At 41.6% G+C, this 16653-nt stretch overlaps 1 protein-coding gene across 7 annotated transcripts in view; it reads left to right on the top strand.

The window, feature by feature from the left end:
- Positions 1–16653, top strand: part of TBC1D5 (TBC1 domain family member 5) — a 642656-nt gene that overhangs the window by 608216 nt on the left and 17787 nt on the right. For all 7 annotated transcript variants that reach the window (XM_073223289.1, XM_073223292.1, XM_036996277.2 and 4 more), the window contains one exon: positions 10065–10164. In XM_073223289.1, the coding sequence (XP_073079390.1) occupies positions 10065–10164 (100 nt within the window). The remainder of the gene's footprint in view (positions 1–10064; positions 10165–16653) is intronic.

The raw sequence follows: 16653 nt of genomic DNA, 5'->3' as shown, positions 1-16653 counted from the left end.
CTACATGATTTAGTCTTGGTAGGTTTTGTGTTTCTAGGAATTTGTCATTTCATCTCATTTATCTAATTTGTTGGCATTAAAACTCTCTTATCCCTTTTTTATATGTAGAATTGTTAGTAATGTCCTCATTTTTATTTCTTACTTTAGTGATTTGAGTCTTCCCTCCTTTTTTGCAATCCATTTAGCTAGAGGTTTGTCAATTCTGCTGATCTTTTTGAACAACCAACTTTTGGTTTCATTAATTTTCTCTATTGTTTTTCTGTTCTCTAATCCATTTATCTCTGCTACAATCTCTATTACTTCCTTCCTTCTGATATCTTTGGATTCAGTTTGTTTTTTCCTAACACCTTAAATTGTATAGTTATTTTATTGATTTGAGATCATTTTTGTTTTTTAATGTTTTTACAGCTATGAATTTTTCCCTTAACACTACTTTTGTTGCATCCCATCCCACAAGCTTGGATATGCTGTTTTTATTTTCACTCATCTCTAAATAATTCCCTATTTCCTTTGTAATTTCTTCTTGAATCCATTTGTTATTTAAAAGTTTATTGTTTAATTTATACAAATTTTTGAATTTTCCAGTTTTACTTCTGTTATTGATTTTTAACATCTTGGTATAGTCAAAGAAGATACTTTGTATGGTATCCATCATTTTAAATCTGTTGAAACTTAATCTGTGGCCTAACATATGGTCTATCCTAGAAAGGTCCATATGCACTTGAAAAGAATTGTAAATTCTGTTGTTGGATAGAGTGTTTGTATATGTCTGTTAGATCTAGGTGGTTTACTGTGGTGTTCAAGTCCTCTGTATCCTTATCTTCTGTATGGTTGTTCTACCCATTGTTGAGAGTAGGGCATTGAAGCCCCCAGCTCTTTTTATAGAAATGCCTATTTCTCCCTTTAACTGTCAGTTTTTGCTTCATTTATTTTGCTGTTTTGTTATTGGTTGTGTAAATGTTTATAATTGTTATATCTTCTTGCTCCATTGAACCTTTTATTTATATATAAGATCCTGTCTCAGTGTGGGTATCTTTCTTAAGTTCATTAAGCTGCTTAAGTTCATTAAGTCTCTTGTATGTTTATTTTCGTGTATTTCATTGTATTTGGGAAGTTATCAGTCATTATTTCTTTAAATATTCTCTCCACCCCTTTCTCTTCTTCTGAGACTCCCACAATATGCATGTTGGTCCACTTGTTGATGTCCCAAAGTTCTCTTAGGCTCTGTTCACTTCTCTTCAATCTTTTTTCTTTCTGTTCTTCAGAGTCAATAATTTCTATTATCCTTTCTTCAAGTCTGCTGATTGTTTCTTCTGCCTGCTCAAATCTGCCTTTGAATCTCTCTAGTGAATTTTTCATTTCAGTTATTTTACTTTTCAGCTCAAGAATTTTTTTTGTTTCTTTTTAGGTTTTCTATCTATTTATATTTCTATTTTGTTCATACATCATTTTCTTGACTTTCTCCACTTCTTCCTTTAGTGCCTTGAGTGTCTTTAAGATGACTGTTTTAAAGTCTTTGTCTAGTATATCTGCCATCAGGTCTTTTTTTAGGGACTTTTTCTGTTGATCTATGCTTTTCCTTTGAGTGGGACATACTTTCTTGTTTCTTTCTATGCCTTGTGATTTTTTTTCCTGGAACACTGGACATTTGAACCTATAGTGGGGTAACTCTGGAAATCTACTTTTCAGGGTTTTTGTTATTGTGGGATTTTTGCTGTTTGCTTGTTTGTAGTCTGTCTGTATACCAAGGAGCAACCAGAGGTGTGAATTTAAGGTCTTCTCAGGTTCTTTTCTGAGCCTTTGCTTTTCCTGAGCTTGCATGGTGACTCTCATTTCCTTTGTATATGCTTTGCTTTTAAATGGCCTTCTCTTTAATGTCTGGCTCTCCAAAGGAGAAAAGGGGGAAATGAAGTGAGGGATAAAGGATACAGGCTCTTTAAACCACTTGAAATGGCTTTAGCCAAAGAGGAAGGGACTTGCAACAATGGGAGAAGGTGCAACAATGATGACCACCCTTCTCTTTGCCCTCTAATCAGAACAGCAGTTAGTTACCAGAGAACAAATACCTGATATTTGGAGTCAGGGTCCTTTTTGCCCACCCTGGCAAACAGCTGCATGCAAACAGCTCCAGAACACATGCACAGCTGCCTAGCACAGGGTGAGGGGTGGGGGATGGGTAGCTGCTATTGTGCTAAGAGCTGAAATTGACCAAAATTAACTGCAATTACCCTCCATCCCTTCCCCTGGAAGTAGTCAGACTTCAGTGGACTCCAGCATTACAAAACAGTTACATCAGACTCCACTAGTGCATTTTTTGTGGGAGGGAGAGACAGAGTCCAATCGCTTCCTACTCTGCCATCTAACCCAGAGGCAGTATTCTCTAATATGGGTTTTTATCTAGCTTGCTGAAGGAAACTAAAGTATGAAAAGTCATAAAATGCTGTTGGGTTTATTAGGTTTTAGTGCCTTTTTTCTAGGCTATAGTAGTCAGGAAGGAACATCACCCATTAGAGCACGACATGGGGTGAAGGAAAAGGTCCCAGTGGTTATTATGAAAACCCCATCCTACGAAGTCATCTCCAGTGGCCACAGATGGTGCACATCTTAGTGGTGGGACAGCACTGACTGAGAAATAAGGAAGCCTGCTACTGGCTAGCTGCCTAGCCCTAGGAGAGTTTATTTGTAAAATTAAGGGGTTGAACTAAATTATCTCTACAAGCAATTCCAGCACTAAAATGATTTGATTTACTACTTAAAGTGTATCACTTGAGCTCTGAACTTCAGTGCAAAATTTCTAAAGGCCTTTTCCATTCATATTTAAACTTGTTTGTTTATATCCTGTCTGAAAATAGGGACTATTTTTATTTGCTAGGAAATTTGGTTACCATCTTTACTTTTAAAGTTATCTTTAAGAATCACATTTTCTGGCCACCCAGAAAGAAAAGCACCCATCGGTGTTCCCACTTTAAGTACACAGTAAGCCCTTTACCCTGAAAGTCTTACTCAGGGTTTGCACATTGGACAAAATATTATAATGATTTCCTTTTTCACAAGTTATTTCATGTAAGTTATTCTTACTGTTTAGTGCTGTTTAGAATATAGCTTTGTTTAAATTAACTATAGTGTTGTTTAGAGTTTGATTTGTAATCAGTTTCGGTAATTTAAAAATATTAACACCTCAGCTTTTCTCCTTGGTAATCACCTTTTGCTTCATTTTTTTATTTCTTCTTATATTTCAATGATATTTTTGTAATAATTTATTATTATAAAAGTATGATCTGACTTCATTCTAGAAAATCCAGAAAAAATAAATAATAAGGCAGAGGAAAATGATCTATTACCTCATCACTTAAAGAGTACTAGTTTAACACTTTGGGGAATATCTTTCCTTTTTTTTCCCAAAAAACAATCATTCTTTACCTACTACTTTGTAACTTGTTTTACCGATTAGTATATGATATTACTATTAAATGTTCTCCTGTAAGGACAGTTTTAAAAGTTCTATAATATTCTGTTTATAAATGTACCACAGGTTACCTGAGTCACCTATCACTAGACATTTAGGATTTTGTGGAATCTGTGTGTATTCACGTTGCCATTGAATGTATGATGAACATCCTGGGACCTAGGTTTTTGCATGTATCTGTAATTGCTTGGAATAACTTTGTAGAACTATAATACTCATCTAGAGACAACAATAAAATGACACATATTGAGTGTTTTCCATATGCAAGCACTGTGCAAAGCCCTTGATCTAGAAAATCTCACAGTTTAACCCTCCAGCTATCACTTGAGGCAGGAATTATTATCCCTGTTTTAGACAGGAAACTCAGGCTGAGAGAGCTTTGCTATCTGGTCAGGGTGACAGAAATGGCACATGCGGGCTTAGTATGCACTGATCCTAAGGCTCGTGACCATGTTCCAGCTGCTTTCCAGCTCGCTCTACTGCTTTACACACCCCTACCACTTATTTTTACACTCCTAGAAAGTGTTTGTCATGCTCCTCTTCCGTTTTTTCTGGGGTGCCTTCCTCTGCTGACACCATATGCTCTGGCTTGGATGTCATCCACATCGTGTGTGTTTTGCCCTGTGTACACCACAGCTTCCTCAGAATATCCGTGACCTTCCCACTTTTTTTCCTCTAGACTTTCCATTTCCTTCACTTCCCACTTCTTGGTCACCCATCTGCTTGAGAAAGACTGGGTGTCTTTCCTGTCTTCTGGTAGCTATATTGAGCCTGCTCCTGCTGCCTGCTGTCTGCTTGCCTTCTGATCGAGGACACCACTGAGAAGCTAAGCAGAACTCTGTCCTTGTGCCCCTCCTACCCTACTCTCCTCCCCAGCCAGGGGCACTGCGGTTTAGCTGGTCCTGAACCAAGGTGCTGCTGCAGCCTGTATAATCACTGTGAGCATGGAGCACATTGTGGCTGCGGCCACGCAGTCTGCATGTCACCCCCCAGCCCCCAGCACACACCACAAGTAAAAATGCAAGAGGGATGGTTGAGAAGGGAAGCAGTTTGCCAAACCTGGGCTCCTGCTGTTCTCCCCACTCTGGCTCTGCTTAGTGACTAGTTGTTTGCCCATGTCCCACTCTCTTCTGACTCCACTCCTTTGTGTCCTGGGTCTCTGCCTCCTAAAACATCTTTATTCATCATTTCTTTTGAGCGAAGTCCTCCTTCCTTCAGACCCATCAAAAATGCTGCCTCTTCCAGAAAATCCACTTTCATTCCCACCACTATGAGTTGGAAGTCATCTGCCCTCCCCAGAATTGTGAAGCCTCCTTTGTCATTAATCTGCAGAAATTGCCTATTCCCCTCTGAGCTTTATGGACAATTGTTACCTCCCTCTAAACTTGGTAGAGGTTAGAATCCATGTTCTATTCATTATTGGATTTCCACAAGGACTGCCACAATACAAATGAATATATGTGTTGAATAAATTAATGAATAAGTGAATAAGTAATAAGCTACAAAGGCTTGTCCTATTATAAAACAAGAAATAGCAGAAAGCCATTAGCATTTAACAAAATTGATACATAAAATTCATATATATAAAACACTAAACAATTGAGATGTATAATATTTGAGTAGAAGTAAATGATGCATCAACTATTTGGGGGCTGAGTGGTGGTGGAAATAGTACTTTTTAAAAAACAAACTCAAAGAAACATTTCTTCAAATACAGTCAAAATGAAAATCATTCAGCAAACAGCCAATCATAGCTGAACATTTTTGAAGGAAAACAACTGAATAAACAGTTGGGGGCTAGGACTTAGCATTGTAAGGGTCTCTGCCTCATAATCCTCCATCACCTTATTGCCTTGCACTTCATTTTGTCACCCAGAACTTAAGACAGTGGTGGGCTTTTAAGCCCTAATTAATCTTTCTGGGCTAAGCTACATGAAGGCTTTAAAACCAGAAACCAGTGTTTTCCCACAGTGAATCATAAAACACTGTACTGAAAATACATTTCACTGTTTTAACCTGGTTATAAAATATTTTTTAAGAAGCAAGAATATTTGCCTTTATTGGGTACCTGCTCTGGACTGGATAACCTCCATGTGTTCTCATTTTGTCCTCCCACCAGCTCTGCCAGGTGGGAGTAGGGGACCCAGAAATTAAAGGACTTGTCCAAGGTCATACAGTTAGTAACTGGCAGAAAGATAATTTGAACCCAGGTTTTTCTACTCAAAATTTCATCATATTCTACTTCCTCGCTCCTGTAATGGAAGGCAGAACATACATGCAAAAACCAATATAAGCATTTCTATTTCTATTCAGTGTCTTATTTCTACACAATTGCAGTAACTGGTTGTTTTCATAAAGTCTCAAGCATTTGTTTTTGATGACAGAGGACCAATTTAATGAAAACAAATTACTAAAGCTGCCAGTGTTAAAAGCGTGTTGGTTAGAAAAAAGTGTGGTGCATGAGAAGCTGAGACAGAAACAAGAAGTTGGTTCCCACAATTGTATAAGCTTGATTCTTGGCTCTTTCTTTTATCTGCAATTATGTAATAGAATGAAGAATAAATGACAAGGTACCCTTTTGCCGCCAGGTGATTCCATTTCTATTTATAAAGTCTGAGTGATAGTTGAAGGGTTTAGGAATGTTTTAAGATCAAGCAAACTGGATTTCAAACTTTCAAATGGAAAACGTTCTTCAGCCCCTCAACCAGTTCCAACCAGAATGCTCCTCTTGTCTCATCTGTTGGACTTTTGTGTGAGCTTTCCTTTGAAAGAAAGATTTAAATGAATGGAAATTGCCAGTTTCCATAGTGTAGATCCATGTATATTGAGGTCTACTTGGAATTCAGGCAGGCAAGGTGCTCTTCACTTGCCATAGGAGACATAAACAAAATTAAAAACTTGAAAAACTGTGTTTACCCAGCAAGTGCTTCAGGCTGCCATGGTCTCGGGGCTTCCCACACACATTTGCCCTGCACAATTTAGAGGGCACCAGGCTCATCACATCAGATTTAAAATAATCCTCCTCCTAGCACAGTACAATATTCTGAGGAAGAGACCCTCTCTGCACTGTGCTTCCCTCCACCTGTCCCAGCACCTTACCACCCACAGGCCAGGCCCATCACCTCTAAAGTGTCTCCTCTCCAGCTCTTCTTCCCTCCCAGCATAAAAAAAAAAAACCTGAATTAAGTAACTCAAACTGAATAAAGTAATTCTATTTAGATAGGAGACCCCTGGGAGCTAAAACTCTCAAGGGCTTTTGCATTTTAAAAGAAGTGATTGACAGATCTCCAAAGAAGAAATTCAGATGGCCAACAGGCACATGAAAAGATGCTCCACATCACTAATCATCAGAGAAATGCAAATTAAAACCACAATGAGATATCACCTCACACCAGTTAGTGACCAGCATCAAAAAGACTAAGAACAACAAATGGTGGCGAGGATGTAGAGAAAGGGGAACCCTCCTACACTGCTGGTGGGAATGTAAAGTAGTTCAACCATCGTGGAAAGCAGTATGGAGGTTCCTCAAAAACTCAAAACAGAAATACCATTTGACTTGGGAACTCCAACCCTAGAATTTACCCAAAGAATACAAGTTCTCAGATTCAAAAAGACATATGCACCCCTATGTTTATCACAGCACTATTTACAATAGCCAAGATATGGAATCAACCTAAGTGTCCATTAGTAGATGAATGGATAAAGAAGAGGTGGTACATATACACAATGGAATGCTATTCAGCCATAAGTAAGAAACAAATCCTACCATTTGCAACAACATGAATGAAGCTAGAGGGTATTATGCCCAGTGAAATAACCAGGTAGGGACAACTACCAAATGATTTCCCTCATTTGTGGAGTATAACAACAAAGCAAAACTGAAAGAACAAAACAGCAGCCGTCTCACAGTCTCCAAGAAGGAACTAGTGGTTACCAAAGGGGAGGGGTGGGGGAGGGTAGGTGGGGAGGGAGGGAGAAGGGAATTAAAGGGTATTATGATTGGCATGTTGCAGATGGATCATGGGGAAGATAGTGTACCACAGAGAAGGCACATAGTGACTCTGTGGCATCTTACTACGCTGATGGGCAATGACTGTGATGGGCTATGGGGTGGGGACTTGATAATAAGGTTGAATGTGGTAACCGCATTGTTTTTCATGTGAAACCTTCATAAGAGTGTGTATCAATAATACCTTAATAAAAAATAAATAAATAAAAAGTGATTGCTTAATACAAATTAACCTAATACATAGAGTAAATAGATGTTTTTATGCCAGGAGGCAGTGCATCCTTTCTGGCTGTCAGCACCCCAGTTGGTAGCCACATGCAAGGAGAAACTCAGGCTACAGCTGGGTCCCCTTCTTTTAAAAGCCTGCCGTGCTCTGACCTCAGGTGGTCCTAGACTCCTCCCATCATGTCTGTTTCTGTAACACATTGGAAAGATGACTTGTTCAGTATAGGGGCCGGGAGGCAGGGGCCAGGACTCCCAGAGCAGTTATTCTCATGTCACTGTAAGACTTCCACGTACTCTGCCTCATACTGTAGTAATTTATATAGCTTTCTTATTCCAACTATATGCTCATAAGCTCCCTAGGAGTAAAGTGCCTGACTTTTACCTTCTCCAGAGCTGGATTTAGGCCCAGATTGGGTAGAGGGTTACTTAAGGCTACTTAACTTAAGTTATGTTAAGTTATGGTGATGGCAGAACCAGAAATAGAACTCAAATTTCCTCACACCGTATACCAAACTACTGTTCTTTCCATTCTACCACTGTTTCACTTATCAGTCGCTGCATAGCAAACCACTCCAAAATTCCACTCTTTAAAACACCGGCACTTGGTTCCCGTGGGCAGTTGGACAAGGCCTGGTTGGGCTCTTTTGCTCCTGGTGATGCTGGCAGGGTCACTCACTTGGTGGCTTCAGATGGGTTGGGCTGAAGGGCTCGGGAAGACTTCCTGCACAGGTCGGGGACCTCAGTGCTTCTCTCATCTTGTCATTCGAGCCTGAGCTTCTGTACAACACGGTAGCTGTCCTTCTCTAAAGAAAGCAGAAGCAAGCAGAGGTGGGCAGGCCTCCTGCACCAGCCCCAGCCTGGCACAGTCTGATGTGTGCTGCATTCTCTGGATCAAGGCAGGTCACAAGACCAGACCAGCTCAAGGGCAGGCACATAGATACTGCCTCTTGAGGAGAGGGACAGCATGTGCATTACAGGGGGGAAGGAAGGGATGGAGGCCGTGTTTGGAGACTGACCAGACCCTGAAGCCTCCTCCTCTCATTCCTGTGGCGTCCTGCTAGAAGGGGGGAATTCGAGCCTGTGTAGAAACAAAGGAGCAAAAGGGTAAGAAAAATGCACCAAAACATCACCTTTTCCACCTTAAACTCCAGCGGAAGAGTTAGGAAGGTAATACCTCCTACGCACAGGCCCCTGTAGTCATTCCTTGGCAGAGCCGTTTCTGCGGTGTTTGTCCCTACGCAGTTCTCTGCCACACTCTGTGGGACGTGTAAAGAACGTGGCTGGTGCTTGTGTAATCAGACAGTGGGCACGTCACAATAATTTGTTTTTAGAGCCACTGCTATTCAGTGTCAGGCATTTGCATGCCCACTCCTCAGGGCTCATTCTCCACACAGTGGCTACAAGCAACACTTCTTGGCCCTGCCTGTGTGTACCGCTGAAATGCAGTGTACCTACAGGTAACCTTAGCAACTGTGCGTTCCCATCTGGAAGTCACACCATACTCAGTCCAAGCAAAAGCATGTCTCAGTAGGTTTCTCTTGCCTTCTTTTTAATGACACAGAGGATTCTATTGTAAAAGAACAAGAATCTAAGACTGGCAAATCAGCTTTTAGCCTGTACCAGCTCTGGCAACATCCTTTCTTTGTATTCTATCTAACTTGGTTCAGAATATCCTACGAGGATTTTTCTCTTTCTCTGAGGAAAAACTCCCTTGATCTTCTAAATTTCCTTGGGATATTTTTTGCATGAATGATTTTTTTTCTTACAAAAAAATGGACTTCATCCTTTCCTTACAGGTAGATTGTCTTTTACCATTGAGATAATTACCTCAACTCAGAGTATTTTTTTCCAGAAACAATCAAATAAATAAATTGCTTTGGTGTCTTATTGTAAGAGGAGGTGTTAAGAGCAGCTATTTATGGACTATGGAGGCAAAACTTCTCCAAGTGCTTTGGGAAACCTCACGGTTTATCATTGTCTTTGTTTGGCCGACTGTGTGGGAGAATGTAACGGTTTTGTCCCAGCGCCTAAGGAACGGGGACCACTGAAATAAATCTACTCTCCCAGTGTGTGTAGCTCAGTAGCTACAAGGGTGTGTGAGTGTCAGGGTCATGTGGCCCAAAGTTAGCATGTAATCAGGAAAAGTCCAGATTATTTAAACTTCCATTGACCCTTTCTCTGTTCTGCTGGTGGTGGGGGGTGGTGGGGGAGGGTTAGCTCTTGTTTATTTGTTCTTTTCTTCTCTTTTGTCTAAGACTGAAATGATATTGTGCCTCTTCAAAACAGTCTAGATCATTTGGAGAACTTTGGGGATTTTATTTGAAGTTTTTTAAAAATGTCCATATCTTGACCCCTTCATTTTAGGAAGAAGAACTAGAAGCCCAAATTTCCTTCCTTCAAGGACAGTTGAACGACCTGGATGCCATGTGCAAATACTGCGCGAAGGTGATGGACACTCATCTAGGTGAGTGAGGGGCTTTGGCCCTGGGAATAGTGGTCACCATGACAGCAGCAGCCCAGGTCCGGTGCTAGCCCTGTACGTGAATCCTGTCACACCAGCACTCCGGTGCAAGAGCTGGTCCTCTCCTTGTTGTGCAGATGAGGAAACTGAAGCACAGAGAGATTAATAAAACTGACACTAGAACCTAGAGGAGCAACTCACAATGGAGCAGTCTGACCAGAGATTGCAGCTCTTAACTGCTACAATGCCCTTTATAAATACCTCCCCACCTCAAACAAGAATAAAATGTTGAGCTTCCAAGATCAGAAAGTCAGCTCTGCATTTGTGCCAGCCTGTCTGGGGTCACTTATGTGACTGTTGTTTGACAATGCTTTCTTTATTTTCTTAAATATATGTTTTTAACCACCTGCTTGAAATGCATGTCAGGACCACATGACCTTGTCTTATTGCTGACAGTACTTAATATCCTAAGAAATGCCCTAGCTTGAACTTCAGTTTTCATGTGAATTAAATATATATCTGTCATATTGGAAAACTTTCAGATATTACACTCTACATTTGTGAAAGTTCTTTACATTGTATTAGAAATGGTCTCTGCTGGATTGTGGAAGTATTGCTCCAGTAACTCCATGCTGCTTGCAAAACTTTTACAACACATACTGTTGCTATTTTTCAGCCCACTTACGGACATCCTTTATTTCTCCATTCTCCAGCGTCCCACATCTGTAGTTTGGGAACAATTTAGGAAAATAAGACATGTTCTCTAACAGAAATAGCCAACATGCTGCTCTGAGAGTGGAGAAATAGCAATACCACATGTTGTAGTAAGTCAGGATGCATCCTACCTGTCAGGGGGAACCAAAGCAAATCCCCCACACCCCTTCCCACTGGCAGTGGCCCTGAGCATGGCGCATCTCTGGGCCTTCACCGAGGGGGACTCTCTGCCTTTGTCTCCGTGCTCTCACAGCCTGCTCAGGCATGGGTCCGTTGCATGTGGCCAGAAAGCCGATGTCTGGCCAGCAGCAAATGTTATCTTACAGACTTGGAGAGATACTGGGCCTTGGGGGCCGGCTGCCTGGCAGTGTCTTTTGGCAGCTGGCTGGGCCCTGTACTGTCCTCAGCCTTATTTCTACCCTACTGGCCCTTCCCCCAGAAACAAGGGCTCAAGAGAAGAAACAGCAGGAGAAACTCTGGCAGACAATTAAAAGGGTACTATCTCTTCTCACAGTCAGAAATATTACCCCATCATGTCTGGTCCCATTCCTTCAGAACTCTGTTTACATATATGCTTATAACTAAGTTTACATAAATCTTGTCTTAAAGCATCATACTTTAAAATACATCAAAAAGAAGTAATGAAAGATAGTTTATATGTAAATAACTAATATATAATTATAGTTAATTATTTAAATATAATTCTAATTTCAAGGTAAGTATATGCATATGTGTGTGTACACACACCCATACATATACTTTTTGCTTCACTAACTACATGAATGACCTTTGTATCACCTGATTTTGGTTTTGACCAAAGTAGAACAAAGAAGTGACTGAGAGAAAGATTTACTGGAACTCTAGAAAATCCTGTTAGGAAATTTCCAAGGTGTTTGGTCCACATAGCAGCTTGTAAAGCAGCTTTACTTAAGCCTCTGAACTTTCAAACAGCTTTTGCTCTGATTTTGGTTTTTCACACTCAAAGAGCATTTTCTCATTGCAGGGAAGGGGAAACACTTTAATTAAAGAAAAGCCCATACCAGCTGTGAATTTTCAACTAGCCACAAAACTAAATTTGTTTTTGTGTGTGTGTTTCACTTTCAGCCAGACTCCCTTCATATAGCTTCTTTTTGCCATGTCAATAGCATGGTCACATTTTTAAAGTGGAGTTGGGTGATGCTACACACCATTCCTGACCCCAGAGCCTACAAATGCATCATTTCATCTGCATATTACAACACTGGTCTATTAAAGGGTGGTTCCTGTGTTATAGACAATTTTGAATCTAAGCAAAAATTTGAGGAAAAGGGATTAAGGTGAAGCTCTTGATTTACTTTTTGACTTCCTATATCCCCTTTAAAAATTACTTTAATACCCTAGTAGTTTTTTCAGAAGGTTTTCTCTTTGTCCTGACTATTAAAGCAGTATAAAATTGGAATTGAATAGCCTATTAGTGATTTTAATATAGTAATGCAGTATTTATAACAATTAAATGAGGAGCTGCTCATGATATAGTATTAAGTGGCACACTAGTATGTATGTGCTATAAAATAACCACTAAGAGTCGCCACCTGAATGAGAGGAAGATTCTGGAGGAGTTTTTCAAGGAACCTGATCTTCTCTGCTTGGAAAACACCAGTCCCTGCACATCCGCAGATGGCTGCAGTGCATGTAACTAGCACCTGGGTCTCTGTGCTGCAGGCAGGAGTCAGCTGTGAGCAGCTGGAGGGGCATCTAGGAAGAGACAGCCTCACACGGCACCAGACACAGGGTTGAAACCAGGCTTTGTGACCTCTTAGCTCAGCTTGTTTATGACTGTGTCTTCACATATGAGGTGGAGATATAGATATCCATCTTGCTAGTTTGTGGCCAAGACTAACATATTTGTAAAGCCCAGCACAGGGCATGACCCAAAGCTGGGCATCAACACAAATCCTCTCCTCTTTCCTCCTAACTCTTAACTGTCCCTTCCCAGGGAAGCCCCTGAGACACTCATCCAGTCCACACGTGACCAGGGAGGTGAATTATGCCTTACCTAGTGCCCCACAACCAGGCAGTAGAATTTCTGGAACCAATACCACATTTCCCAACACCTACCTGAATAGTCCTTTATCAAGTGATGCAAAAAGATCCTGGAATTTTGAATATGCCAGGCTTCAGATCAGCTGTATGAGCTCTTTGCCCAAGAATAGCTTTCTCAGAACCGAGTATGTCTGTTTTGTATGCCTGACATGAGCCCCACTGAGCCTGTAGCTGTGAGAACTGCCTCAGACACTTGTCCTGTCCTAACGTTAATTATTTTCACCAGGTGCTTTTCTTGCTATCACCATACGTTTTCATCAGACATGCAGTGATATCTTAAAATGTCAAGAACAGTTCAAGGTTATTTTTTAATTGATACAACAAATACAGAGTAAAGCCTCTCAGTTAAAAATGACATAAAGGCACATGTTGAAAAAGTCTTTTAATTGTAGAGGTAATAACATGGACAGGTTAGCAATTACTCCCTTACGGTTCTAGAACCCCAAACTGAAAGAATATTTGTTTTAGTAAAATTTTACCAAAATTCTAATTTTATTACCTCCACATAATTGAACTATTTGAAATCAGAGAGACAAGAATTAAAAATGCATGTTTTATTAAATCTAAACTTTTCCTGTCAACTTCAGAATACTTTTTCTATGTGCTCATTTTTCTGTTCCTATAGTGACTCCCCTTCCTATCATCCTGACAGTTGAGTAGAAAGCCCTTGACAGTAGTAACCTCTGTGGCTGCGCTCAGACTGTTTTTAGATTTGCCGTACTTCACACATAAGTGCACGTGGGTGAGCAGCCTGCACTTCTCTGATCCGTGAGCAGCTGGCTGAGCTGCAGCTGTTTGCTGGGAGGGGGAGCTGCTCATTCTGCTGGCCTCTAGTGCCCACACCTGCCTGCTCTCAGTGAGGGTATTTCCATTCATCTGTTTGGTGTTTAGACACTGGTTTCCAGCAGCCTGGCCTTGCACCGGTGGTTCGACAAGCAGAGGGAGGGTTACGTGCAATGCGTTAAGGGAAATCAGGTTCCCCATGCTCTTGCTGAGGGTACTATAACTCATAGAAACTTAAAATACTGAAGATGTGGGAGCCCTAAAAAAAAACCCACAGTTCTTCATCTCACAATGAGGAAACCGCGGCCCAGGGAGAATGCTGGACGGCACACAGCCCTACACCAGAAGTCCAGACCTGATTTCCGTCCGCGGCTTCTCTCTCACTGATGCCTCTGCTGAGGCCACACTTGAATCAGCACTTGTGTATAATATCTTCTGCTGTTTTACTGCACACATCATTACTGATTTTGTACTTGTCATAATATTTATACAAGAATTAGCTGTAAGAGGAGGGCAGTTCTGAAAATCAGTTTCTTTGCCTCTGCAAGAACCTTGTAAATCTGAGTTTCTGATGTTTGTAAAAACAACTTACAATGTATGTCTTTAGAAATGTTCAGGAAGGCAGTTAAACTAATATTTGCAAAACAGAGAAGGAAAATGTGATCACCAAACAGCTTTCTGTCAGCTGCACTGTGATAAAGGTTTTTCATAATTACATTAAGAATGTTAACTACTGCATTTAATTGTGGGTAGCATAGTCCTCTACAGAAGGAAAAGACCCATTTTACCTGGGAACCTTGTTAAAAATGCAGATTCTGAGGCAGTCGGTCTGATGCACTACCCAAAGTTTGCATTTCTGGCCACCCCTCGGTGACCTAATATTACTGGCCCAGCAAGAAGCAAGTGCCCTTTAAGTGATTTGGGCCAAATTTAGTGATGTATTCCTGACCCTGTAACATATCCCAAAGCCCACATTCAGTCCCAAGTGCAGCTCTGCTTATGGGCAGAGAGCTCCCCGCCTCCCCTGGCATTTGATGCAGCCTCCAAACATCTGAAACTCAGTTCCTTTTTTTTCCCCAGCCACTCTGAACTTGTTCTGTTCTAGTGGAAGCCTTTTCCTGGTTTTATTAGCTGAAGACTTGGAACAGCTGGTCAGCATCTCCCTTGTACCACCCCTATACCTGTTTAGAAAACTGAGCAAACCGTGCACCATCTCCCCCTTTCCCAGCTCTGACCTCAGGCCTTGGTAGACCACCCTTCCGTCATTATTGTGTACTCCATTTCCTGGCTCTCTCATTTTCCCACATGCTTTTCCACAGGAGGAACCCAAACCGAGTATCTTTCACCCTGTCTCTTTTTTTAAATATAGTGCCCAAATCCTTCATTTCTCCTCAGCTGCCTGAACCCCTCCCAAACAGGCTGCCTCCCCATGTCCCCCAGGCCCGGCCCTCTCCAGATAAGGACGCACGAAGCACAGACTTGTCCGCGCATCTCTGTGGAAACAGGCTTGCTTCCAATTGCTTGAAAACCGAAGGGCTTTGTAGCCCCAGAGCATCTCATGCTGAGCATAGAGCTTGTGAGTAGGGGTGCAGCCCAGCCCAGGATAAGAATGCCAAATAACGTTTGTTGACTTGGGCCATGCTTAAATCCTAGATGAGGAGTGACACTTAACTTCACTAGATCCTCAAGTCAGCCAAACCTTTATGACCTGAACTTCACATAAAATGTATCCACTTTAAACCCAGTTCAAAGGGTCTTATTTGACTAAATGATGTGATTTTAGGACAGCCTCAGCCAAACTGTTTTCCTGTGTCATCACTCCCAAACAAGAGGGTACGATGGTAAAAGCGTGGGATAGTCTCTTTTAGGAAGTCCTAGCTGTGTGTCTGCTTTTATTTTTAGTATATACTCTGGCAAAGGCATCTAACCATTAATGCAGCTTGAAGACCTTTTAAGTTTAAAAATATACATAAAGTCTCTTTTCCTGGTTGACCCTCAGGTGGCAGCCATATCAGGAATAGGGTGGATTTTACTCTGAGGAGTCACGTCCAGGGACACCCTCTGGCCAGCACATGATAGATCCTCAGAAAACAATATACCGAGTGGCAGAGGTCACAGGAGTTGGAACCGTGCTGTAAGCTTGCTCAGCTCACTTCAGAGAACCACTTACTAGCCTAGAGACTGATCTTAGTCCTACCCATTCATTTTCCTAAGGAATGCTCATCTCCCAGTGCTGAATTTAAGATCTTCAGCCATTCTGGCAGCTGGGTGCAAAATAGGATCCTTGACTGTTTTCTGCGTGATCTGCTTTTTGCTTTTTAAGAAAACACTGAATGCAAAGTGCTGACTGATTACTTGGCACTGAGGTCAACCTCGGTGCCTGCTTCCCCCACGCCTCCCCTGCCCCTGCTCAGTTCTGACCTGACTGACCGGGTCAGTGCCCTTCGTTCTTCACGGAACAAACATCCTGCCACCGTCTCTTCTGCGGGAGGTAAAAATCAGCTCTAATGTTGCCAGGAAAGCCTCACATCAGTCATTCAGCCATATTTACTAACTACCTGATTTCTGATGTAAAAATAGGTTCTGGAAAAGTATGTTGAGGTAGAGTGGAGTGCAGGAGTTTCTGAAACTGAGCTCAGTGTGAGTGGAAGAGGTAAGTAAAACTTCAGAGTAGGGAGGGAGCAAGAGAGAACGTACCTCACTAGAAACACCGAAGGTGACCCGTGGCTTCACGTGAAGCAAACCAAGGGTGCCCGGAGCACGCGCGGGCTCAGGAAAATGGGCAGGGAAGTGGGGTCCAAAGGGGCGGGAATGGTGAGCACAGAGCCACATCCGGAACCAGAGGGCCTCGCGTCCAGGATCCGCCATGTATAACTGTGCAGTTTCAGGAAACTTTTAGCCCCTGAGCCTTAT

Source organism: Manis javanica, chromosome 15 (assembly GCF_040802235.1).
Source record: "Manis javanica isolate MJ-LG chromosome 15, MJ_LKY, whole genome shotgun sequence".
NCBI lineage: Eukaryota > Metazoa > Chordata > Mammalia > Pholidota > Manidae > Manis > Manis javanica.
The sequence above is the reverse complement of the archived record's forward strand: the minus strand, read 5'-3'. Positions and strand labels throughout refer to the sequence as shown.